This window comes from Zalophus californianus, chromosome 3 (genome assembly GCF_009762305.2).
Source record: "Zalophus californianus isolate mZalCal1 chromosome 3, mZalCal1.pri.v2, whole genome shotgun sequence".
Lineage (NCBI taxonomy): Eukaryota > Metazoa > Chordata > Mammalia > Carnivora > Otariidae > Zalophus > Zalophus californianus.
Genome location: NC_045597.1, coordinates 157,456,920 through 157,469,786, shown reverse-complemented (window position 1 = coordinate 157,469,786; position 12,867 = coordinate 157,456,920). Strand labels below are relative to the sequence as shown.

Genomic DNA, 12,867 nt, shown 5'->3' with positions numbered 1-12,867 from the left:
TGTCACTCCAGAAGACAATTTTTTTTGTCCTTGATCTAAACCATTCTCAGGCCTTGTTCAACTGACTTAGCTCTTCTTGTTTCCACTTTTTCCTGAATCAGAGAAGGCCCCTAGAATGGTAAGGCTCACAGGACCTCTGAGCCATCTCTCTCGTCTGTCACTGTGCAGAGGGAAAACTTGGCGCCCATTTGCGTGAAGTGCTTGGGACGTGGTTCAGTCCTGTGTTACACAGTTTAATTGTTTTGTGTGGGTTAGGCTTATTTCCCCAGCTATATTTGGCACTCTCTGAGGAAGGGACTATGTCACACATTTCTTTTGTATATTTTATAAAAATAGCATATAGTAGGCATTCAGAAAATGCCTTCAGCTCTGGTAGCACTTTTCTGTGAAATGCACTGGCCAGGGTAGATCCTGATAGAGGCTTGTTCGTTGCAGCGCAAACTAGAAACAACAGGAATGTTCATCCAAAGGGGCATAATTAAATATATTGTGATATATCCATGTTATGGAGTATTATATAGCAATGAAAAGAAATGTGTTAATCCCGTAAGTCTTGATCCCGGGGATGTCCTCAGTATGGTTACTGTTTTTACAAACAGCAAGAAAGGGAAAGAGTAAATCCCACTTTTGTGATAACATTGTAACCTCCTCCATCTAAATCTATATTTTTATGTATCAGCAGGAACATGGGGAGAGAAGTGGAGGGATACACATTAGGCTGTGAACATTGGTGGTAGGACACGTTATTAAGTTTTTTCTTTTCCTTGTCTTTGCCTTACTGCAATAGGACAACTACTGAGATTAAAGCCCAGCAAATAGAAGAGAAAGAGAAAATGGTAGAGGTTTTTGTGCATTAGAAAGTCCCTTGCCCCTGAATACTTCTTTCTACTTTCCAAACATGGTATGATTGGGGAAAAAAAAGTGAGTTTTATCTCTTATCTAAACTTTAGAATTAGTAAATAAAGATAGCACAATACTTGAGTTAATTTTTGTCCTCAGCTTATGACATGAAGGTAAGTTTTCTTTTTACCCAAACCTAGGGAGAGCAGCGGCAGGTTGTACAGATGCGAGATGCTAACTGACTTCAGAGCCCTAGGAGCTTCCTGTCCCAGAGCTGAACAGAACCTCGTAAGCAGCTGGAGGGGCTTGCGTAAGTGGAAAAGTCAAGAGAGCAAATACTGCAGAACTTCCGGTGCTCCTCAGCTGGTGGTTGAGGTGGCTCTGCTCCACAGAGCCCTGCATCCCGCAGTGGAAGCTGGTGAGAGTCTTTCTGAGTGGAGGCAGCCATGCCTGAGTGGCTAGCTCTTGCTGACTTAATGGTGGGGATAGTCATTTACCTTTTAGATCTACATCTAGAACGCTTCTCTCACCACGGAGGGGCACTCCATCCCCAGACCTCTCGCCTAGACTGTTGTTGAAATCACCTAACTTTTTGTCTCACTCTAGTCTTTTCTTCCAGCTCATCATTCATTTCCAGAGATTGTTCCAAAGCACACCACATAGGTCACTCTCCTGCTCAAAAACCATGCATGATTCCCCAGTGCTATAGAAGAGGGTCCCAATTTCTTAGCCTGGCATTCAAAGCCTTCTGTAATATGACCCATGTCTGCTGCTCAGCTTACCTCACTCGTCTCATGTTCCAGCCGAATGAAACTGTTCTCTGTGCATGCTCAGTCTTCCCAGCATCTGTTCACATTCTTCTGAGGTAGGACCACCCACTTCCCATTCTGTCCATTTCTACCTGTTGAAATCCTCTCTAATGTTAAGTATTCATTTCAAAGACTACATCTTCCAGTAGACCAGATGTGATCGCTCTCCCTTCTTCATGTGCTTCTGTGCTCTTTACCTTACACCCAAGTTGTGTATGCTCGTATATTTCCTCCTACACCTTGGTAACGCCTTCAACAGAGGGGCTGACTATACCATCTCAGTGTCTGAATTTCTTTTTTTTTTTTTTTAAAGATTTTATTTATTTATTTGACAGAGAGAGACACAGTGAGAGAGGGAACACAAGCAGGGGGAGTGGGAGAGGGAGAAGCAGGCTTCCCGCTGAGCAGGGAGCCCGCTGTGGGGCTCGATCCCAGGACCCTGGGATCATGACCTGAGCCGAAGGCAGACGCTTAACGACTGAGCCACCCAGGCGCCCCTCAGTGTCTGAATTTCTTAAGCTTAGTAGATTTCTTAGGTTTCATCAGTCTTTATTGGATTGAATTGAATATGGCTAATATCTGAAATACACCAGATTAAGTTAAAAAAAAACCCCGTATCTTTCATCTCTTATTGGCAGGGTGCTATGTAGAGAAGTAAAGGAAATACGAACTGTATTGGTGTTTCTGCAAGGAAATATGTGACCATCCTTTTTTATTTTTTGGCAAAATTTCCCATTTTCGTTATCTAATGTTTTTCAGTCTTCTGGACTCCTCTCTTCCTGTTGTCTTATCATTTCCCTTTGACATCTGTTACTGAACCCTTGCCAGGACATTGGATAGGGAAATGGAGAGAATCCCTGATGGATTTGCATCCTATGACCTTCCTGGTTTTGTAGGCACAAGGGGACCCTCCAGGCATCTCAGGCAGAGACTAATGGTCCTGGTCAATGCCCTGCCTTCGAGAATGGTTTAAACAGCTAGGGCCAGGAAGGTGACTCAGTTTCATACATGTCCCTGATCCTCCACCTGGCTCCCTGTGGAGAGGTGGTGGAGTGTGACTGCTTTCTCCCTTTCTAAGGAATGCATATGGAATTCAAAGAAAAAGCACTACAGAGAGGAAGTAGAAAGTTTAAGGGGAAGTTCTCATGGGCTTTGGAATGACTTGGTTGGGCAAAAAGTGGCTTTTGAAAGAATCCAGGATCTAACAAATTTCAGACAGACCTAACTTGGAGTTTGCCTGAATCGTGAATGACTTCATGTGATTGTTTTAATCTGTATATCTCATATATGGTAAGTCTATCCCTCTCAAATATAGCAAGAAGTTGCCACCTTCCTGGTGAGTGCCTTTCATTTCTACACATTGATTTTGTTGTTGTTATTTTTAAATTGCTTTGCTTAGGTTCCAATTTCTAATACTCCTCAAAAATTATAATTACTCTAGATCATAATAAAATATTACTATAGAAATAAATCATTTTCTATCATATCCTTTTCTTTGGGAATACTATTTTATTGTTGCCTATATTATGGCAAGGGAGATACAAACCAGATATTAATAAAAAGTTGTGTTGCATGATGCATTCTAAACTGAGAACCACTTTCTGTATCCGAACAAAGTAATTACACTTAATACACATATTACCCTGAAAATCATCTGGCTGTATAATTTTTTTCCCACAGAAATCACTAGAATGGCTTATATTGATTAACATTATCAAATCACCTTTCATATTTGAAACTGCATGAATTCAACGTGTTAGAAGACACAGTTATACAAAGAATGTAACCAAAACTAAGATAGGAAATAAAACCTCTGTTAACAGTTTTTCAAAACAGGAAACTCTTGTAGAAATGTATTGTTCTTTTTTTTTTTTTAACTAAAATTACACTGATTTAAATATTCTCTATTAACTGACCTCTTGGATCCATTGTGCTCTTGTTTAAATTAACTTTCTTTAAAAGTTAACTCCGAAACACTATTTAATTAACTTAGCTAAAGTTTTGATTTGATCTCAAGTCATTTGAAACTAGACAGAGTGAAAAAAGATGTGGGTAGTTGGCAGCAGATCCCAATAAAAATATGGCATTTGGCAGAGTATGTCTGCCTTGTTTTGCTTTGCTTTTCTCTTTATGGATGTGGCCTATTTTTGAAATTCTATGATTTAAATTCAGGGATCAAATGACAAGTCTGACAAAACAGAACTGACTTCAACCGAGGTTCTGTGGGGGAAAAATGGAAGCGTTCCAGGAACTAAAGGAAGTAACCTCAATTTCACCTGGAAACATTAGTGTCTCGGGGGCAGGAGATTTGGGCTATATATAAAGAGTGAAGGAAAGTGGCCAAGATGCTGAGCCAAACCTGCATCCAGGAATAGAGCGGCATCAAAGAGCTGACAACAGTAACGGTTGTTTCCAACATGGCCCTGTAAGTAGCAATCAGAGAGCCTGAAATGTGGGAAGATTGGAAAGTTCTTTCCTGTGATGCCTTGGATTGTGGCAATTGTCTTCTCACTGGGTTCTCTAGCTCCCTTCTCTTCTCCGATGCTTGGCGCACATTGTGGATGGATTAAATGTTTGCAAAAACTCTGTGCCGCCCTCTTGCTCAAGACTCCAGTTCCTGTTTGCCCACAAGATTGGGTTAAAACTCCTCCTGCTGGCATGATGCTCCCTCCACCCAGTTATTTACTTTTCTAACCTCTTCATTGGCTGTTCCTCAGCATGAAAGGTTTACTCCAGTCCTACTCTTCAAAATCTAGGTTAACACCTATCTTTTCCATATTTCTAACTCCAACCGGCACTGAGCGCTTACTTTAAAATATTTTGTACCTCTTTGTTTTGCATCTTTTGGCAAGATTGTTTTATTGTTAGTTACTTTGTTGAGAGTAACGATATCTAGAAATACCCATATATAGTCACTATGTATGCACACATATAAGGTGCTAATTAATATACACACAAATATGTAGAGAATATATCTGTATGGTGATTATCTTTCCTTAGTGAGTCATAAAGTATACAATATTTCTCTACAGGAAGTACGTTGAAACTGAGGCTGAATTTCTAATCCTGTATTACATATATTTATTATCTATTCATTCTATTATATCGTGTCATATTATATATCTTACATGAAGATGACATGCGAAAGAAAGCGATGAACCAGGAGAATCAGGAAAACGAAATTCTAGTCTCAGCTTTGCCACTAGCAGGTAAATCATCCTACCCCCTCCTCATAGCTCCAACCAGGAGATCAATCTCCTTTTTGAGCATCAAGAGGTCATAAAGGAAAAGTATAACTGGATGTGTTTATGGTAACTGTGAATAGTAAAATTATGATTTCATGTCCCATCCAGTGGACGTGAGTATGTGGCACCCTTTGATCAGTCAAAGGGAGATGGTGCATTTTTCAGGTGTTGCTATTATTTTGGTACAGTAGATTAGACCCCTGAGTACAGAGAGGTTGTATGACATTTTTGAGGTTGCCCAGTGTAACGAAGACCAAGTCAGGCTCAGCTTGATTTTTGCTCTCCTGCCTGTGAAATCTTCTCTCCCAGGATGATGGGCCTCTCTGCTTTAGAGGTGGTGTTGAATGGCTTATGATCCTTAACTCAGTTTATTTGCTCTGTAATTTTTTGGAAAAATCTCTCCAGATCCCTTATTTCTCCTTTTGTAGGATGAACATAAACGTACTTGTCTGTGAAAGTCTTTGAGCGTGTTGATTCAAAGTCAACACAATTACTGTTTTTATTGAGTTGCACACAAGGTGCCTGCACATGTTAGGCCATTTCTTAAACACATCCTGTGAAATGGCTCTAACAACCCCATTTAATAGATGAGGAAACTATGGCTGGGATTTAATTCCAGGTCGGTCTGCTGTCATATGTCAGTCTCCCTGCTGTGGAAGAAAAAGAGAGTGAGATCTCAGGTCAGTAAAAATCAACATTGCCTCCAGATTTCAATTTAACTGGTACTGCTGTTTATCATTTCCTTTTACTTAATCTTTGGCAACTGACTGGTGACTAGTAGTGAAGTTGGCATGCCTGGGTTTCTTTTTGCCTTGGGCCAGCTATCCTCTGGGGAAGGTGCTAGTCAGCAGTATTAAAGGGTAGAGAAATAGCCATGGAGGATATCAGGAAAGGAAAGTGCAACAAAGGATGGATTTTTTTTTTTTTAAGATTTTATTTATTTGACAGAGAAAGAGAGAGAGAGAGAGCTCAAGCAGGGGGAGCTGCAGAGGGGAAAGGGAGAAGCAGGCTCCCCGCTGAGCAGGGAGCCTGATGGGGGGCTCCATCCCAGGACCCTGGGATCATGACTTCAGCCAAAGGCAGCTGCTTAACTGACTGAGCCACCCAGGCGCCCAAAGGTTGGATGTTTTAAAGACTGGATCATTAGTCTCTGAATAACTATCTCATAGTCCATACCTCCTGCTATCACTTTTTAAAAAATATTTTATTTATTTATTTGACAGAGAGAGACACAATGGGAGAGGGAACACAAGCAGGGGGAGTGGGAGAGGGAGAAACAGACTCCCCACTGAGCAAGGAGCCCGATGCGGGGCTCGATCCCAGGACCCTGGGACCATGAGCTGAGCTGAAGGCAGATGCCTAACGACTGAGCCACACAGGCACCCCCATACCTCCTGCTATTTCATTTCCATATCCTATTTTCATTTTGGAAAAGGTTAGATAATTAATTTTTTCATTTTCTGACGAAAAATAGTTGTTCTTTTCTCATAAGAATAGGGTATAAGTGTAGACTTAATAGATAGCTACATAGAGGCTGTTACTGATACTTGAAATTTTGTGCTTTGGTTTTTAATAATAATTGCAAATAATTGAAAATGTTTCAGACATTTACTCAGCATGTATATAGTCCTGCATTAAAAAAAAAGTGTTTATGGGGACTCAGTATATTTTGTACGGTTCTTAAGGGAAACAGCTTTTGCTTTCTGATCATCATTATCTTCCTGTGATAGAGTGAACTTCTTCCCAAATAAAGAGTGATCTATAATCAGGAAGCACTTGATAACACCCTTTCAGCAGATCACACAGCAGGACCCACATGAATAGAGCTAACAAGTTTGGTCCATTAAACCTAGTGACTCGAACAAATTTTTATTATCCTTTTGTAAAAATGCAAGTGCTGCCTCATACAAAAACCAGTTGTTCCCTAATGAAGTGTTTCAGCATGTTCATATAAGTTGATGGCTTCATATGGCTAGAGTATTACTGCATCAACTATTAGCTTCTAATAACATGCTCCTGTCTTGCTTTAATGACATACTGTGCTCAGAATACTCAACTATGGGCAGATGTTTAAGAATATTACTTTTTCTTCTTGGCTATTGATTATTTCCCAACACCCACTCCTAATTAGAATGCAAGATATTTTCTTTCAGATGTGGAATCTTTAATTACCCAATCTAACCAAAAAAAGGACAGGCAGCATGCCAGGAATTTGTATCGAAATGCTGGAGCATCATCTTCCCAGGCTTCTGACCGTTGACCGTAGGACACAGATGTTCAGCGTTGGCTTCTATCGCTCCACTGGTCTTCCAAAGCCAGTGTATTAGTAAAGAACATGCAGCTCCAAGAAAGGGAATGTGAAGTACACTATACAAGGTTTTAGCAAAAATCAAATTGGTGGTTTCATTAGGGGATTTGGAGGGGGGACCCACAACCTCACTGCAAGATGGAGTAGCTACTCTAAACTAGCTGCGCTCTCTCCATGAAACCCATGATGGGCTTTACTCTTAAACTAATGGCTTGTCTGATGCCACAAGTAGCACTTTTTTAAAAGTGTAATTAAAGGATTAGTTGAATTCAGTTGTGTAAGTGATGAAAATGATACTTTAACACCTGAGTTTTAGATTGTATTTATTCTTATTTCCTAAAAACATGGACCCTTGAGGATCAATAGAAAAGCTGTTTTTTTGGGGGGGGACATACATATTTATTACCAAGAACTCTCTCAGAAGTTTGAGTTCTTTTAGGTCTTGACAAAGTGGATCTTCCAGCTTCCTTGTCTTAATTACACAACCTGAACAGTTACTCTTATCTCCCAGGTAAGAAATTAACCATCTTGCTCCCCCTAGTGGAGTTGTAACTCTACTTCAAAGTTTAGGAATACTGTATCAATACACATTTGATGCAATGTCTTATTTTTGGAAACCAGATGTTTTCCCATTTTATTTTCAAAGACTGACAATAAAATAAAAAAAATATTGCATTGGAGGGGCTGGTGGGGGATGTGGGTAGAGAAAGTGGCTTTTGGTGATGAATTTTCAGTTCCTAGTGTTGGCAAGATTAGCTGCGTGATTTATAATGGCTGCTAAATTCCAGGGGCCTTTCTACTCTGCACTTCTGTCTTAGTGGGATCCAATGTCATCAGCCTGGCAGACGGTCACCTCTAGAAGGCAGCTGTCAACACTCCTGGAAGAGACGGTGGGGTATGAATAGTTAGTGATGTTAGAGGTCGAGGACAGGTCCCATCTGAATATTGAATCCCACTTGTGCCATTGGTCAAGTAGGTCCAGGAAGTATGTTCTGCCCTCTGAATCTATTTGAGGGACTGTGCCAATATCCACAGTACATGGCAATCATTTCCCGTTTATACTTGCTAAGCATGCTAAGGGAATTTTAGTAATTGATGCTGAACTTATTGCATACCTCTCTTAAGAATTTCAGTTTCTTTAGGTTATGATAACCTACCAGTGGTTTCATGGTATTGTAATCCCCCCTTTTTTTTCCTGCCAGTATTTGTCTTTCCCAACTTTGAACCTTGTTATGAGTTTGTATTTATTCAACTTTGTACCCTAATGCACACAGAGCACTAATATTTTGTATATGCTAGCGTTGAAGTGTGTGAAACTTCATAAAGAAATACCTGTACATACCAAGGCTTAGGACTGTGTTCGTTTGCAGGTGAGACTTTGCTTCTAAGCCTTATCAAGGTCAAGACAAACTCTCTGGTAGATATAGTGGTTGTCAAATTAATGGTCAACGGAGTATAAGTACTTGACGCTTATGAGCAAGAATATCATAATTAGAATATTCCCCCTTTCTTAAAATCATGTAATGAAGGCAGTATTTAGATGTATCTTTTTTTCCCAAATATTTATTCTCAGGGTAAGTATTTAGGGAAAAATAAAACAGCAAGATTGGATTAAAATCCCAACAAAAAGGAATGCCAAAGTGCTCTCTAGGTATGTTTTATTTGGGAGGGTGGAGAAAAAAAAAAGAAACACCCATAATGTGTGTTTTTTTAAAAATATGACTTGCTAAAGAGTCACAGTAATTTAGTTCAAGAATTACATCTAAGCAAACACACAGCATCTGTCTAGCAAAGCATGTATCTGTGAAGTTCTGATTTAGAATCCCATGATGCTTGGATTCACAGTTGTGAAGACAGTGACGTTGTCATGGTGGTGACCCAGCCCCTCTGGGGCTAGAGGTCTCCGCCTAGCAAGACTCTACGCTTTGGAGAACTGACACTTTTCTCTTCTCCAGGGAGTGTGAGGGATTTTTGTGTGAATCAATGTGTATCTCTGTGTATACATGCATGAGTGTCGATACAGGTATGTATGTGTAGGTGAAAATGCACGTACAGGTGGGTATATGTGTGTATAGATGTGACTGCAGGATTGGAAGAATGGCTTCTTCCCAATGGATGCTGGAAATTCTCTGCATTGACAGTACTCTGTAAAGCAGCTTTTAGCAGAGCTAGGCCCAGAGGTGTTGGGCACGTGTGCACGCCATTCTGGGTTTCGATGATACCCTTCAAAATAGTCTCAGTGACTGGGCGTGGAGGTATTTGGGAAGCTCCCTGCTGAAGGACTGTGTTGGCATCCTTGTCTGGCAGCCTTGAGAGGGTGGCTCTCCTTGAGAACATTCCAGCCATAGCTTAGAACCCTTGTCTTTCTTGAGAAACGTGAGAGCTAAAGCAACAGAATATCTGTATGTGTTCCTTATACTAATGAGTGACGAGAGGCTTTGCTTAACTAGCTGTGTTTCCTTGAAGTGACCAACTAGTGACACATGAATTATTGGTCACTTAAAGGAAACTAAAGTTTGAAAAAAATTGTCAAATTCTACATTAGCGGTGTTAAGTTCTCAACTGTTAATTGATCTCTGTTCATTTAACACGTAGACCCCAAATGATTAAGTCTCGTCAGACTCTGCCCCTGCTTGTCATCTAAGTCATGTGGCTGTTGGGTTTGTTGTTTTCTCTTCAGGTTCAAAAAGGCAGAAAAGTACACACAAGCATTTGGTCATGAGCAAAGCAGACGGAGGATTATGGAACAGATAAACAAGTTTTCATATTTTTGTTAAAATCCTGACTTTGTGTCTGATTCTGTTTTTTTTTTTTTTATTTTTATGAAATATGGTCCTTGCCATGGGGCAGATAACCCAGAGACTTGGTTTTAGCAGGTAGTCAGAAGCATGTGGAAGATCTTCTTGTCTTTAGGCAGATCAACCAGCTGACACCAAACTAGTAGAAAACTTGCTTTCTTTTCAAGACTCCTTTCCAGCTACTTAACTGTTGGCAATTTGAGAAACTATCTTTGAATCATACACCTTGGCAAGAAGGTAAAATTGAGAGCATTTGGGACAAAAGAAAGATATATCTATCTGTCCATTTGCTAGAAACTTTCGTGGCAGGGGGAAAACTGCAAAAAAATTCCTGGCACATTAAAATATTTATCTGCAACTTAACATTTTTATTTTGTATTTCATTTATTTGCCTTTAGAGAGAGAGAGAGAGAGTGGGGGTGGGGGCGCAGAGGGAGAGAGAGAATCTTAAGCAGTTTTGATGCCCAGGGTGGAGCCTGATGGAGGGTTCGATCTCACAACCCTGAGATCGTGACCTGAGCCAAAATTAAGAGTCAGATGCTTAACCGACTGAGCCACCCAGGTGCCCCTGCAACTTAACATTTTTAATATAATGTTCCCTCAAGGAGTCTTATATTCTACGGACAGTACTTATATTGGTAGCCTCAGATAGCAAGAAACACCATCAGAACCTGTAGGAAAGGCAACAGGAGGGTAAAAAAGAGAAAAAATTTATAGGCATAATGGGGACTGGGATTCTCGTATGGATAGCACTGGAAGACATTGAGGAAGGTGATACTGCCTTGGTTGGCAGGTATCGATGGTTTCACCTTAGGCCAGTGTTCCAAGAGTTAAGTGAGCATTTATTAAAAATAGATTCACAAGCCCCACCCCAGATAGACTAATTCAGAATCTCCAGGAAAGGGATGTTGGAACATTGTTTTAACAAGCATCTCAGGTGATTCTTCTGGTCAGACACGTCTGGGAAACTGCTGTCATCTGATTGCTGACTAGAACTGCTGTAAAGGGCGTGCCTGGGTGGTTCGGTCAGTTGAGTGTCTGACTCTTGATTTTGTCTCAGGTCATGATCCCAGGGTCATGAGATTGAGCCCCGCATTGGGCTCCACGCTAGGTGTGAAGTCTACTTAAGATTCTCTCTCTCCCTCTGCTCCTCACACTCTATCTCTACCAAAAAAAAAAAAAAAAAAAAAAAAAAGAAAGAAAGAACTACTGTAAAGTATTTCTAGAAGGTGTGAGTGTGTGTTGTACATGTAATTGCTGAAGTTTTTAAAGTTTGAAAAAAAAATTGTCGAATTCTACATTAGCAGTGTTAAGCATTTCTTAATAAAAGTATCTGTTATTTGTGTCGGGTTGTACGGTTACAGAGGGTTTTCCCATGTATTATCTCACTTGTTCCTAATAGCAATCCGATGAGGGCTTGAGCAGCAAAGATCATGCTCACCCCCAGATTACACATGGGAAGTGGGCTCAGCACGTAGCTGGCAAGTGGTGGAGCTGGCTTTGAACAGGGTTCTTCACCATGTGGAGCAAGCCCAACATCAACCCCAGAGCCTACCACTTTTCCTCTTTTACCGCACACTCTGGTCACCAGGTTGATGGCAACATTTCTAAGATACCAGGTTTTTTTGCATGTCCACACCTTTGCACACCCTGATCCCTGTGCCTAGAATGCCTTTCCTTCCCTGTTTGTAAACTCATACTCATTCTTTAAAGTGCCTCCCATGAAGCTTTTCTAGATACACTCTTCTCCTCACCCTACCTACCCTCCAAGCAGAGCTAGTTTCTCTTTCAGCTGTGTTTCCATCGCACTTTATAAATCCTTTTACTCTCTTTTGGGTCTTGTGTAATGTAGGTGAGTTCAATAATAATTGCTACTAGTATCCCCCTTCATGATCCCCACCCCACCATTACACTACTTACTGTGTATGGACAGTGGGATGTAATCACTTCGGAAACACTCAGTGCCTTTAGTGTTGGCTAAAGCTATGGGAAGCGTTTGAGAATGATTTCAAGGGCTTTCCAAACATTGACAAAGAAATGTTCAGGAGGCCAGAAACTTGGCCATTAACATTCTCTAGAAGTGGAATTGTCTGGGGGTACCAGGATACACCGTCTAACGAGACGTTGGGAACAATGGAGACTGTCTGCTTAAAATGGCAGATTTGGTAATTTCCTTGATGGGAAACTTAAGGGTGCTTCAAGGATGTCTTCAATTATGGGTAATTTTTATGTCATACTCATAGCCTCAGTCTAGATATGACTCTCTGTTATGGCTTTCAAATTGTGTTACAGTTATTTCTTTATGCAAATATTTCCCCCACTAGACCTCTAGTGAGGGTGAGTCTGAGCCACATTCATCTTTGTCTGCCAATTGATAATTGTTGAATAAACTTTTGGGGAACAAATCTTGTAGCCATCTGCATCTGAATACAATCAAATGTATTTAATTATAGTTGTAATTCAAATTCTCCTGTGTTTACAGCCACCACTGGTCCAAGCAATCTTCAGCGGTGATCCAGAGGAGATACGGATGCTCATCCACAAAACAGAAGATGTGAATGCTCTGGTAGGTGATGCTATGGTTTTGCCTTCTCAGGCCCTCTTAACCTTTCTGTACCATGGTCCTCTCTGGTATCTGGTGAAAGCTCTGGACTGCTTCTCAGAATTCTGTTTTCAAATCCACAAAATAAAATATATATGGTTAGAATGGAAATCAATCATACATAAATACAGTTATCAAAATATTAAATATCAAATCTGTGATAGAATAATACATGTGCTTCTCTATTAGCACATTTAAATAGCAAGGTACGGCAGAAGATCTAATAATGAGAGTAACTGAAGAATAGTGATGAGCATGGTCAATA

At 40.5% G+C, this 12,867-nt stretch overlaps 1 protein-coding gene across 8 annotated transcripts in view; it reads left to right on the top strand.

Moving 5' to 3' along the window:
* ANKRD44 (ankyrin repeat domain 44) overlaps positions 1 to 12,867 on the top strand; it is a 321,576-nt gene that overhangs the window by 105,878 nt on the left and 202,831 nt on the right. For all 8 annotated transcript variants that reach the window (XM_027588508.2, XM_027588506.2, XM_027588511.2 and 5 more), the window contains one exon: positions 12,483 to 12,566. In XM_027588508.2, the coding sequence (XP_027444309.1) occupies positions 12,483 to 12,566 (84 nt within the window). The remainder of the gene's footprint in view (positions 1 to 12,482; positions 12,567 to 12,867) is intronic.